Raw genomic sequence first — 14786 nt, 5'->3', positions numbered from 1 at the left:
TCATTCCAAGGAAAGAACTGAATTTTTTAGGGAACCCCCTTCATTTAAACTGTTTCTGAAGGGAAAGCAATCTTTGGTCTGCAGAGCACATCAAATAGGACAAACAGTAGAACACACTCAAGCTGTGCTGCTTCTAAACTCCACAGTAAGAGAATCTTCCAATCCATGCTCCCACAAATAGTCCAAGTTGTTTCACATGAGAAGACTCTCCATAGTCAACCTCCCCCAAAACCTTCCCTTTGTAATTGGTGTTAACGAATATTATTGTAAAGGGGCATGACCCTTGTGTACCATTGGGGGGGGGGGTGCACATGGGTCATGCACATCCTCATTTTCCTTACTTTCTTTAGTTTCTTTCTATTTCAGTTTGTTTCCTTTCCTTTTTATTGTATGGGCGTCAAGCATGTCTATTTTAAATATTAATATCTGATGATGCTTGAAATCTTGTAACCAGATCTCTCTAATCAGGAAAGTTTTAGAGTAGTTTCTATTTTTCTGAATGTAATATTTACTTCCTTTTTGATGTAACTCAGTTAAAAGTATTCCTAGACTGAAATATGATGTTTGACCATCAATAAAGCATGTATAGGGAGGAGAGGTTCCTGTGAACTCTCTCTCCCCCCCTCCGTATTATTTTATCTTTCTCCACTCTTCTCTTCATCATTTCCACTGTTCTGACTTTCTAAACTGCAGGTTTTGTTACAATTGACATATTGTGCTAGCTCCAACTATCCCATACAGCAGCATTTCTAACAAGAAAAACCTTATAAAATTTAGAAGTTAAAAAAGAGAAGGAAACTTGAATCAAGATGCACCGAGATCAGTTTTCACAGTACAAAGCATAGCTGATAGCAATATTTTCCAACCTCTTTTCACTTGCAGCATAAAATGTTTGTCTAAAAGCAATATGGTACCTTGACATCCTGCAAATCAATATTGACAAATTGCAGCAACCTGTCATTTAGTATGTGTTCAACCTAGCACAACAAATGGAAAGTATAAGCAAAGATATGAAAATAACTTGGGCTTTAAAGGAATTTAATGAAAATAACTCATCTGAAACAATATGTAAATACCAATATCAGCAAGCAAAACTTAACCATATAGTGTGTGTGTTAGAAGGGGGGGGGGGGGGGGAGAGACGAACAAGGACAAAAAACAAAAGGAAAGGAAAATATTGCCATCCCACCAATGTGCAGTTTCCCTCACTCAGGAATTTTCATTCACTTGAAGAGCATCCCAATCATAGACGAAATTTCGACTGAAATGCCTGAATTTTAGAAAAACGAAACAAAAAACCATGTATTTCGAAAAAGTTAAAAGTGTTGACCAAAAGGATATGAAATTTCAGTTGAAACGACACGAAATTCTGTATCGGGTATCGGATCGAAACAATACTTTTCCAGTTATAAAAATCACGTTTTTCGATTTCGACCCTAAACTCCATTTTATCTCATTTCTCTTGCATTGTAACCTCATTTCACCTTATTTTAACAACTTCTTTGCATTCCTTCTTCAATCTAGCTCCTCCATTGTTGAGTTTTTGAGAATCAAAGAAGGTGAATTAACAAACTTCTCTATTTTTTACTTTTGTTTTGTTTATGGCTCAAATCAACTTATATTGCTTTCAAATTAAAGTATGTCTAGTCTAGAGTGTTGATCTATGAATTTGTGATGTCAAAAATAATTTAGTTCTTCCTATTATTTTTATTTAATTTTCTGTTATTAAAAATTATTTTGTAAATTATATATATATTGCTATAAATGTATATATATATATACTTGTATAGTAGATGTATGAGTTTCAAATTAATGTACGTGAGAGTTAAGACACCACATTGGTGGCGTTGAATCAATTTTTTTTCTTCTCTTAATTATCTATTTTTACTATATTTTTAATATATATAAAAATATTTAAATATTAAAAAAATACTAATTACTTTCTGTTTTAAATTTAAAAATAGGATAGTATTAGTGGCACCATGTATGCAATTTTTGGAGCATGTTGTGGAGCTTTTAAAGATAATTAGTGTGTATTTTCTATATTTTTAAATTATTTAGATAAAAAATACTCATTTATTTTTGTTTTATATTTAGAAATAGAAGGTTATTATTAAAAGCATGTATGTAATTTTTTGAGCATATTGTGGAGCTTTTCAAGATACTTAGTGTGTATTTTTTATATCGGCACCCTCTTTCAAAGATGTCAAACATTACTTGGCAACACGAGAGGCCACAATGACAGCTGATAGGAAGAAGAGCGAGTGTAACCATAGTTATCAAAGCGTCCGCCTAGGCGGCAAAGCGGTTTTTCAACCGCTTTTTTTTGAACTGCTTAATTGACGACCAATCTACAAAGGAACTCCAAGGCCCAAAATGACATAGAACCTATTTTTTGCTCCTGGGGGCGCTACCCCACACCCCCGCCAGCAATAGAATGTGAAGCATAAGCCATACTCAACATCAAAAATCATTGAATCAGTAAATGCTTAGGCAAACGCTTTGACAACCATGGTTTGATGAGATGAACTTATGTTTGTGTTCTTTTTTTGAATTATTTTTCATAATTATGATTCTTGAATGCTTTTTTTTGGATGAATGTGACTATTGAATATTTATTTAGCTTATTATAGAAAGTAGTTGTATTGAAAAGTAGTTATATTGAACAATTTTGACCCAACCGCTTTGATTGCCTTGTTGCCGCCTAGGTGCTGCTTTGTCGCCTAATTGCCTAGGTGTATCCCCAATCTCTTTGGTCGCCTTACCACTTTGACAACTACGAGTGTAACTATTGTAAGAAACAAATAAGAGGAGGTGGGGTCACTAGTCTGAAGGTGAATCTAGCTGGGGGAAATAGGGATGTAGTAGGATGCCAAAAGGTGCCCTCAAAGGTCAAGAAGGCAATGGCCTCATACTTGGCTAGAATGTCTAGATGACCTTCTAGAGCCAGAGGATTATGATCCAGAGGAGCCAGGAGAGGGCTATGGGTCCTTTAGAGAGCCAACAAGTATGGGAGGCACAAGCAGCTCCCAAGTCCCTATGAGGAGGAGTTAGAGTGTGAGGCAGGAGGTTCCTATCCCACGGGCCCCAACAAGGGATCTAGCTTCCTCAGCACATGCTACAGATCCGCATTTGGAGATCCTTTGCAATGATCAGGCCTTATTTAGGAGGCTTGAGCAAAAGCAGAGAAAGTTGAAACACTTATGAGGGAGTGAGAAGGAGAAAGTGGGGATGACTTTCTCCAAATGGGCAATGCACTATAGTATTCCAGCACATACAGCCCAAGGGCCCTACTATAGGGATATGATTGAGGAGATACATAGGGCTGAGAGTGTTGTACATGGGCCCACTCCATATGAAATATATAATGTCGATTTGCCTAAGCATAAAGAGGACTTAAATGAGTATATTCATGGATTAAAGCCCATGTGGGCTTATTATGGAGTGATTGTGATGGTTGATGGTTGGACTGGTCCCACTAGACAATCCATCATCAATTTCATGTTGAATTGTGATCGGAGTACAGTGTTACTCAAGTCAGTAGATGCATCTGGTGAGAAAAATGATGCAAAATACAATTATAAACTATTAAAGCAAGTGATGAAGGAGGTTGGAGTGGAGAATGTGATTCAAATTATGACTGATAATGGCTCCAACTACAAGAAAGCTAGGTTGAAGATGCCGGGGAACCCCAGGTATCAAAACATGCTTCTACTTCTAGTACTAATTTTCATTTTTAAATACATATATTTACATTACATGTACACTTTATAACTTTGTATTGATGCCTTGATGGACCAAATATAGGCTCTTTTGGACTCCATGTTTTGCTCACTACATTGACTTAATGCTAAAGGACATTGGAAAGGTCAAGCTTGTAAAAAAGACCCATGAAGCAAGCCCGACATGTTAGCACCTTCATCTATAACTACACATGCATAAAAAATGATGAGGGATAAGTGTCAGGGTGACTTAGTGAGGCTAGGCATAACTAAATTCACTACCAATTGGATAGCATTGCAGAGCTTTGAGAGAAGGAAGACTGGCCTTAGGAGCATGCTTGCATCAGAGCAATGGCTTAACTGGGTGGGTTCTTCATCCGTAGGAGGAAGGAGAGCACATTTGACCATACTTGATGATAATTTCTAGAATAATGTGTGGATAGTGGTGATGCTCAAGAACCTAGGGTGGGCCTATCATAGTTGTCCAATACTAGTGGACTCTACTACTACGATATCAAAAATCTGAATAGATGGTTGTGTTGTTGGTCTTATTCTATTTTTGAAACAAATATTGTGGGAGTTTCAGACAGTTAGAAAATGATTCTTTTTCAGTATGTCAGTCATTAAAAATGATACACTGCTCAAGCATGATGTATTTCTTGCAAACTTTTGAAATTTAGCTTTTATGGCAACAAAAGTAGGATATCTTTACCTGTGATCGAAGAACTTCCTTGTACGTCCCAATCTCCCTCAATGCAATTGTAAATTTAGTCATAACTGGGCCTAAAAACAACCATATGCCCCCAGCCCCCAAAAGGGGAAAAAAGTATAAATAATATGAGTAACAAATGCAGATTAAGCAATAAATCAATCAACTGTGGGCTTGGCAATCATCATATAATAACACCCCTTATAAATCAAAGCATCTTATGCAGGAAACATTTAAAAAACAATAATCAGCAATTATTTGAAAGCATGCAACTCTAGAGTCGCGTAAACAACTACTTCATCCAACTAAGTGCTGGCTTCTTTCCACTCTAACACTCCCAGTTTGTTGTCCATTGTACAAAAAGCAAATTTTCACAACTAGGTCATCACCAACTGTATTTACTACTGCATTTTTTTCCGGGGGGGGGGGGGGGGGAGGAAGAAGAAGAAGAAGAAGAATCTTTAAAAAGAATTGAGCAGGATTTTGAAGCTTTAAAAGGTCTTCTTTAATGTTAGAAAGGATTCCTGCTTGTGCTGGCTGGTGCCAGTCCAAGATCCCTTGGGATCTCTCATTGCTTACTGCTTATACTTGCTCATCCTACCTCTTTTATGTATTTTATTTTTGGCCTATATAAGGCTGCCCTGTATCTACCTAAAAGCAATATAGTACAGCCTCTCTTCTGGTTGCTGCTGCTTCTCCTCTTCTCCTCTTCCTATTTCTACCATTCGATTGACACTTATCCAGGTTTTTTTCAAGGAGAATGATTGTTGTTGGATAGGAGGCAGGCAGTACATCAAAAAGTACACAGTTAACAGTTTCAGCATTAATTGCAAAATTTATCATGATTCAATTTTTTATACTAGACTAAATCTTAGATGGAAGCCTTTATAGTGGACATCAGCCCCCCTGCATAAAAAATAAAAAGAAACTTAAAATGAACCACCGACAAAACAAAACAAAACAGCCAATGTCATATATACAATTGGATCGTGGATCTAAACAGGCCGCTGGAGAAATTGAATTTTTGAAATTGAGAGTAATGATTGTTTACTATATAAAAAATTCTTCTGCTATGATTATTTCTTTTCTATAAGAATTTTACCAATAAATAAAAAAAAAATAATAATGATGATGATGATGCCAGACAATTAATTTAGTATGTAAAACCATCTTTTTTGTTCATGTACTATATTTTTCCTATCAAATTAAGTTCTACCAATTCATTCCAGTGCGAAAATACGGAATTCTCTCAGCAACACTGCCTTCACCCAGATAAGCCACTGGTTCTGAGAATTTTTTTGCATGAACTAATTGGAACAAATTCAATATTCAAAAAATAAAAAAACAAGAAGGGTCTGAAACCCATGGCTTCTCTGAGAAGTTCACCATCGATTTTTAGAAAAGAGGCAGGCCAACCAGATGGGCATCATAGTACATCGAAAGTAAGCAGCTTAGAAGTGCATTGCAAACTAAAGTGGTATGCCTCTTCATAACAGGATTGACTACTCTTGTGTTTTAAAGAATGTTATGTTCCTTCCTTTAGTGTTTGAGGAAGTGACTTTGCTGCTATAATCAGAAACTTAAAAGAGAAGACTGGAGAGTCTAGATCAATTTAAAGATTATTCGAAGTAGTTGAAATAACTAAATGGCCTGATCAAGCATAAAAATTCAATGTAATTCAGAACTCTTTCAATGTCATTTTTCCCCCTTTTTCTATTTATTGTTTGAATATTACAGAGCTACGACCATTCCAATGCATCCAATTGCACTTCATGCCCTGCATCCTTTTAAGTCTTTTTGTCCGCCACAAAAACATTCAGGGTGATTAACTAGGGATCTGAGTTCAGCGGAACATTGAATCACAAGTGATAAGAAGGCTACTAATTCTCTCTGGTTCACACATCAATGAAAAAGATCCCATATCCATGAACAGGAATGGCTTGAAAAGGGACATGACACTTCCACGAGTATCAGTGTGTCTGTGATGGTGATGATAGAAGCATCTTAGAAATATAGGGTAACTGTATAAGCTAAACCCCACCACCTTGCACCCCCAGCACCCCCAGCTCCCCCATCCCCCACCCCCCAAAAAAAAAAAGAATCCTTTATCACAAGGTAAATCATCTCAAAACAAAATATTATCAGTACAAAGGTTACCTCCAAAAGCAACACTAATAGGATCATTGTGCCCTCCTCCAAATGTTTCAAGGGCACTTGCAAAAGCTATGTCACTGTCATAACCTTCCCCAAGCCCTTCTCTGCAAAATAAGAAAACACTCATGTGACATCCCTCAAATTAATAGGGTATAACATAAGTAAATGACCATCCAGTTGGGTTACTGATCACATTCAGTTAGTCTAAAACGATTCCTTGCTCCCAAAATCCATCCATGCTCATACTGGCACAAATCAGCATGCTATTGATGCTACTACCATTCAATTAATGGTTGAAAGATATATGTAATTTGCTTGTCCCTATTCAGCTTATTATACAGCAAATATTTCAGCTATGATTAAATTTTCAGAACTCAGGTGCATGTTATGCAAAAGGGCAAGTGTACTATCGTGAACAGGAATACGAAATAAAAAAAAATAAAAAATTGCATTACCAGGTAAAAAGATATAAGCCTGAAAAGCTCATTAACATTACAAACAATTTCATGTAACTTCAACATCCAAATAATATGCCAATGGGTGAAGAAAAAGAAGTCTGTAAAAAAAATGATTAAAGGCATACAACAACAACAACAACAAGCCTTGTCCCAACTAAATGAGGTCGGCTACATGGATTCTTGCCTTCCAATCAGTTCTGTTTGAGGCCATGCTAGATACAAGGCCTAAGCTATGCATATCCTTTCTCACCACTTCTCTTAAGGATATCTTAGGTCTACCCCTAGTTCTTCTAGTTCCGTCAATTTGGATTATATCACTTCTCCGTACATGGGCATTTATTGGTCTTTGTTGAACATGGCTGAGCAACCTCAAACAACTTTCCTGAAGCTTATCACTTATTGAAGCAATTTCCAAACCAACTCTAATATGATCATTCCTCATCTTATCCTTCCTAGTTTTGTCACTCATCCATCTTAACATCCTCATTTCTACTACACTGAGTTTATCTATATGATTCTTTTTAACAGCCCAACACTTTGCACCATACATCACAGCTGGTCGAATGACAGTCATATAGAATTTTCCTTTAAGCTTTAATGGAATACGTTGATCACACAAGACCTCAGTCGCACCTCTCCACTTCATCCACCCTATTTAATTCTTTGGGAAGCATCATTTTCTATATCACCTCTTTTATTTATGATTGAACATAGGTATCTAAAAGAATCACTCTCGAGGAATCTCCTTATCGTCAAGTTTCACCACCTCATCATCTGTTTGATCATGACCAAAGTTACAAAGTAGATATTTTGTCTTCGTTCTACTTAATTTAAAGCCTCTTGATTCCAAAGCTGCTCTCCATGATTCTAGCTTCGTATTAATCCCCACGAGTCTCATCTATCAACACAATATCATCGACAAAAAGCATACACCAAGTGACCTCGTCTTGAATGTTTTTGGTTAATTCATCCATTACAAGTGTAAATAAATATGGGCTTAAATTTGATAATTGATGTAGTCCAACTGTAATTGGGAATTCATTACTTTGTCCCCCCACTGCTCTTACACTTGTCATTGAACCATCATACATATCCTTAACTGATGGAATAACCCTTGGTTGGTCCTACTGAACATTGGTCTGACTTGAAAAGTCCTCTGTTTGGTTCTAGGTTTGTTAAAGATCATATAGCATTAGCCATTGCTTGGTTCTGCGATCCTACCAGTCCAAGGCTTTCACTTGGCATAGTTGCCTTGGGCCTTGAGGGCTGTAATGCGAACCAGTCACAAGTGACAGCCAGGTCCACAAGAGGATGGCAAACTTCAAGTCCAGCATCAGTAAATACTTTGGTTGGTTCTCAGATTTGTAGAAAATTTCAGAACAATAAAATAGAAAGGAAACTAGAGAAGGGAAGAAGATAGGCGAAGTCTCTCTCAGACTAGGAAACTAAAGAAGGGAAGAAGATAGGAAAGTCTCTCTCAGACTAGGTCTCTCACCCACAGCCCCTCAACAATGGCATATCACCATACTATCTCACAAAACAAAGCACAAAGCTATGGTTAAATTCATGAAAAAGGCTCTATAAGCTTGCATAGAAGAATTGAAAACCAAAAAGGGAAGTCTTAAGCCAATCCTTAACTAATAAGGTGACATACATTAACCAGGATAAAATAATCAAAGAAATTGACTCAGAACAAGACTATTAACCATGCTAATGAAGTAAATCCCGTTTCCAACTTCCTCCCATAATTTAGGCTCACCACATGGTCAATTTCAAAGAAAACCCATGTAGAAGAACAAAACCTACATAACCCAACATCAATGCTTATTTCCAATAAAATAAGCCCTTTAGGTGACTTATCAATACCAGGGTGCCTAGCTGATGATGCCTTGCCAACTTTGCTAAAAATAACTCACAAATGTATGCAAATAAGTACACCCACCCACGGTAATTCCAACACCAAAAGTAAAACTACTGATCCAAAGGATCTTGTCCATGATATAATAGGATGTTTCTGTGCCATTGATGGAGAAAGCAGGTAGCTATAACTTTTCAACTCTAGAATCTAAGGCATAAAAGAATTAGCATTTCAAAATTAATGGGGAGTTCAGACCCCTCCCCCCCCCCCCCCCACAAAAAAAAAAAAAAGCCAAAGGAGGAGAATTGTGAGGATATGCCATTTATTGAAAATAACTCAGGAAACCACTATGAGTGAAGACCAGTGTGGTATCAAGTGATCACTCTCCAATACACATTTTATATGAGAACAAAGAATTAAGTTCAAATCACCATAAGATCACCTTCCAACTGTCAATACTAAATGAAATCAAAAGCAACATCAGAACAAAAATTGAAATAAAAAATGAAGAAACAAAGACAGGTACAGAATAGATGATTCTCCAGGAAGAACCAGAAGAAAAACGCTAAGCTATCAATAAGACCTCATGCATTAGAAGTGGAAATAGGAGCTTACGTGTACTTTCGACATCCTTTATAGAACTTTAAACTTCTCTCTCTTAATGATTCGGCGCTTTCCTCCAAGCACTGAATCTGTTTCAACCGAGAAGAAATCAACTATGTATGAAACTATAACAGAATTCAAAGTGGAGACCAACTAGCAATAAAGCAAAGGAAGCATGGAGGTTCCAACTGTATTGATGCATTAAATGTGAACATGATAATATGGAAATATGAGATGAGGAGATCAGATATAGATTAATACTAATAAAAGAAGTATTTAACCACATGCCAAATGTTAGAGAGAGATGAAAAACTATTCTACCACATGCTAAATGAAAAAGGAGCTTTAAAGAAGATGAAAATGGGTAAAGTAGTAGGTCAGAGGGTATTCCAAAGAGAGGTCATAGAGCTTAGGAATTACTGGAATAAAAGGACCTCCATATAGATTTTATTGACACAGAAAAGTTTACAACATAATTCCTACCAAATTAATTCAGCAAGTGTTTTGAGTAAAATATGTGAAAAGTTAAAGATAAGAATAATGGTGTAGTGAGCCTAGTGACCACTTAAGAACTGTGTTGATTATTTTATTTTATTTTATTTTATTGGCGGAGGAGGAAGGCAGGGTAACGAATTCCCGTTACCATTGGATTACATCATGGATCAACTCTAAGCCCATACATTTTGTGCTAATAACAGATAAGTTGACTAGAAACATCGAAGATCAGATCCCTCGCAGATATGATTTTGGCTGATGACGTTAATTTGGCGGCTGAAACAAAAGCACGAGAAATGTGAAGAGGGGATCATGGAGATCAACCTTGGAATCGAAAGGTTTTAAGATAAGAACAAAATAGAGCACCTGGTTTGTACCTTCACTGAATAAAGAACGAAAGTGAGGTCATGAAAATTGAAGACATGGAGATACAATAAGGTGAAAATTTTGGGTACACTGTCTAAATCATAAATAAAGGAGGAGACATAGATGGGGATGTTGCACCTAGAATTAGAATAGGCTGGACAAGTGGAGAGAAGCATCTAGTGTTGTGTGATGAGCCTTCAAACTCGTTTAATACTGATAATGTATGAGTAGCAACACCGTACAGAGCTGAATGTTGAGCAAGATAGAAGCAAAACATAAACCAATTCAGATTAGCTGGAATGAAGATATTGAAATGAATAAGTGATCAACTTATGGAAAATTAGGGCTACTGTGTGATACATGATACATTATGAGAAAGCAATTTAAAGGTGCATTGAAAATCACAATGAAGGCCTTTGCATGATCTAGTACAGAGATATAACTTATATTGAAATGCTAAAAGAGCCAGGGGCATGGTTCGAGCAAGATCTCAGTGATATCTCAATTTTTTTGAGAAAACCGAGATGAGATCACATGAGAGTTGCAGAAAATTGTAGAACTCAATGGAGATGTAGATCAAATTGGGATCTTAGTTTGACTGAACTCTCTATCCAACCAGTTTTGTAAAATGCCCCCAACTCGATCAAGTCGAGATATGATCATGGCAAGATCTCAACTCTCTCCCCCTCTACACTTCTGCCTAGCTAGAAAATCTGTTTTTGCTGGAGTGTTATCCATAATAACATTTTCTCCCCTTCTTCAAAATCCATGTTCTACACTTTCTCCATGCTAGATGTTACATAACTTGGTCTGATCCACACTAATGGAAACAAATTTTTTATTTTATTATGTTTTTTAAAATTTCTGAATTAAAAAAAAATGTATTTTCATAGATAGAATTAAAATATTATCAAAACATTGGAAATTATAATGACGACCATCTTGTCATGTGAACTTACTAATTTTAACATTGATGATGAAGATGAACATGTGTGATATACAATATACCATAGCTGTTGGTGTTTTATAAATCTGCATCTTCACTTCTTCAACGTAGTGGTTTCAAACTTAGGGCCAAATGGAAGTTACATTTACAAATTTTTTTCATCAATCTGAGGACACCACTGTGTTTAGAAGGCCTAAAATAGGCTAGTCAGCAATTTCTAACCCCAAAAGACCCTTAAAATTCAACAAGTTGGGTTGAGACGGGAGGAATTTTTTCATCTAACTCATGAGATCCTGGTCTTTTAGCCCACCAAGATCGAGTTCTCAAACCATGGCCAGGGATAAGCCTAAAACGATTGCAATAGAAGTGGTGGCTAAAGATCTCGCCGAAACCACTCCAAAGCCCTTGTTTTTGCTGGATTTATTGCGGATTGACACCAGATCAATGCAGCTCTAGGTTTAAAAGTGCAGCATAGAAACAAAGAATGATATCACATCGCGTTGTCCAACTAAAGGAGGTTGACTGCGTGTATCCTTGATCTCCAATCAGGTCCATCTGGGCCTTAATCGGAGGACAAAGCCTAAGCATGTCTTTCTTTAGCACTTTTTCTAAGGATAACTTTGACATAGCCCTAATATCTTTGGTTCCATTGATCAGAAACATGTCAATCCTCAGAACTGAGGCCCTCGGAGGACTCTCTCCCACTAAATTATGCTAGAGTAAATAGAGGTACTGTATGTGTATCACCTCATATGGTACCAATAAAATTCACAAAAATAGCTATTAGGCATTAGCTTGCAACTTAATGATTTTGGAACACATGATGAATCCAGAAACAACACATGATAAATCCAAAAGTAACAAGAAATTCTGAAGGAAGCCTCAAATGCCATACAGTCCCAATATTACAGCTGGCAATAGAAATTCGTCTTGTAACAAACCTGCCTCAAAAAACTCAGGGATCTTAACATGAAGGAGAATTTTTTAAGGGATCTGTCCTGCTTATGTTCTTTGGCATTAAAAATAAATCCTTCATTTTTGTTTACTTCTAATTGCACCATATGGCATCAAATAATTTTAAGTTGATTTGTCTTTCATCAAATGTAGAAAAAGAATGCAACCCACTAGAATGCTCAATCAAATGAAAAGAAGAATATCCTCAATTCCACCTTCTCTTTACTCCAGTTGTCTCTTGAAATGATCAGCTCTCCATAATCAGCGAAGTCAGCAAGTACCATATCAGGATTGGTTAGTAACTTGTACTACTAGCATAACAATTAGCCAGATAGAATGCAATCTTGGTGATGCTACTAGAAAACAACCAATGTCTCAGTGATGCTTCAAGAAAACAACCACCAGACTTTATTTAGCAGTACTGGAACAAAGGTTTACTTGAAGTTCCCAATCCACATTCTTCCTGGAGGTATAAAAATCACTCCGTAAAAGACAAAACCTTTATACAAATGTCTATTTGGCTTTGTCCTTAATTTTGATGCAAACATTTGTAAGCCCTTTCTGGAAAATACTCTACCATTGTTCAATTTAGTGAGTCTTCTCTTAATTTACCCCATTCTATATTGCTGAAGATCCTTTAGGAGCCCTTTAAGGAATATAAATTGTTCGGGGCAAATCATCATACTGAAAGAACACTGAAGGCTTTTTTTTTGTATATAATTTTGAAAAGTTGGGGTAACCGCATTAGACAGTTTACCAAGCCTGAAACGGTTGCTAAGGGAATCAATCAACGGTGATGAAATCGGTTTTAATGAATACTATTTTACATCAAAAAGGTAAGAGTGAAACCCAAAGCGGCCACATCCTTTGTGTTTTTCACATTATGTATTTGTAAGACGCGGATCTCTGAGAAAGAATAGTCCTGTTCGACTCAAGAACACAATTAAGAGATTTAAGTAGCAGCAGACAGGATCAATGTATTTGAAAGTCTTAAAGTTCCAAACGTGTTCCCATACGGTGAAGAAGAAAAAAATAAAAAAAACTAAGAAAAGTCAGTGAAGTAAACGGAAGGAGTCCTGAAACAGTCAACATACTAAATCCTCAGAAACACAAAATCGAAGTGTGAACAAAGAGAACACCTTACCTGTTTCCGAAACATGGGAGAATCGTCGAGTTTCGCAAAATGCATTTTGAAACCGCAACTTTCTCTCCTCGATACAACAAATTCTCATCAATACCCCACCGAAGCTCAACCAACACCTTGTATTTAGCCAAGCCTAACCACGATACGACCAATGAAGTGCCAAATGAAGAAGAGACGAATATACCAAAACTGAAGATCACGCTTATTCCCCGATATAGCAGCACCATTAACCACAGAAGAGCTCACCGGGGTCACAGATTACGACGGAGATCATATAAAAAACGATAATTTGAGACACAAAAAACTCCAACAGCTCGATTACGCCGATTTGAGGTCAAGCAACACTGAACGCGGAGTTGGTCGAGTTCCAGCTCGGCAAGTTTCCAGGGAACAAAACCCTAGCATAGCAGCCAAAATAATGAACAAATGGGGCCCCAGGGGAACAGAAGAATGCGACCAGGTGAGCGAATTAGAGCCAGCATTAACGTAATAATCTCGGAAACTGAGTAGATCGGCTGAGAGATTTTATTCATCATAGATAATGCATTAAAACAGGGAATGATGAAAGAGATGTAAGACGGTGAAAAAGAAGCTCTTTTCTTTCCATCTGCTCTTCTTTTCTTTTCTTTTTTTTTTTTTTTTTTTTTTTTGGCCTTTTTGTTGCGCTTTTGTTGATTTATGAAATCTGTGGGGAATTGAAGGAGGCTTTCTTCTTAAACTTCGGAAACACTGCGATCTTTCATGACCGTCATTCAAAACCACGTTGATAAAACCTTCGTCCCCACACACAGAACACTATATTTCTCTCTCTCTACAAATTCCAAATTCCAAATTCCAAATTCCAAATCCCAAATATATATGTCTTATTTGCTGTTTGGCTTCGTTTTTTTCCATTTCCAAACTCTCGGGTAGGGTGGGCCGGTGGTGGTGCTGGTGGGAACGTGGGCCTTGGAGTTGTGAAGGTCCCATGGGGAACTAAATATTTCAAAGAGGAATGGAGATGCTCGCATCTTTACAGACACCGTCATCATTAGCCTTCTTCTATGGTGGGGCCCTCACCCATTATCCGTCACCACGACACTACCAAACAGGTAACAACGCCACATCCATCGCTTTCACGGTATTCGGTAGCGGATCGGTCATACCGGTCAATTCGTATAGCGTACAAACGATACTCCCATCTCGCGCCTGTACAGTTTAGCTCAAGCCACTGTGAAGGTTAGTGGATCACTAGAAAATTTCCAACGAAAAAAATAAAAAATCATTCTCAGCTAGAAATTATATTATAGCTCGTAAAGAATCAAAATCATAAGAACTGTATATGTCACCATTAATCAATGAAGAAGCATTCCAATTGATACCAACTCCTGTATGATT

General features: G+C 37.1%; 1 protein-coding gene across 1 annotated transcript in view; it reads right to left on the bottom strand.

Annotated features, from left to right (window-relative positions):
- The window catches only part of LOC149006210 (ADP-ribosylation factor GTPase-activating protein AGD3-like), a 31040-nt gene extending 16799 nt beyond the window's left edge, over window positions 1-14241 (bottom strand). The window contains exons 1-5 of the mRNA XM_089166339.1: window positions 13410-14241; window positions 9517-9593; window positions 6589-6689; window positions 4435-4505; window positions 915-977 (exon numbers count right to left, since the gene is read on the bottom strand). Coding sequence (XP_089022465.1) covers window positions 915-977; window positions 4435-4505; window positions 6589-6689; window positions 9517-9593; window positions 13410-13454 — 357 coding nt within the window. The 5' untranslated portion in view covers window positions 13455-14241. The remainder of the gene's footprint in view (window positions 1-914; window positions 978-4434; window positions 4506-6588; window positions 6690-9516; window positions 9594-13409) is intronic.
- Window positions 14242-14786: the final 545 nt, after the last annotated feature.

The sequence above is a fragment of the Hakea prostrata genome, chromosome 8 (assembly GCF_041222555.1).
Source record: "Hakea prostrata isolate BN-2017 chromosome 8, UWA_Hpros_2, whole genome shotgun sequence".
In the NCBI taxonomy this organism is placed as follows: domain Eukaryota; kingdom Viridiplantae; phylum Streptophyta; class Magnoliopsida; order Proteales; family Proteaceae; genus Hakea; species Hakea prostrata.
The sequence above is the reverse complement of the archived record's forward strand: the minus strand, read 5'-3'. Positions and strand labels throughout refer to the sequence as shown.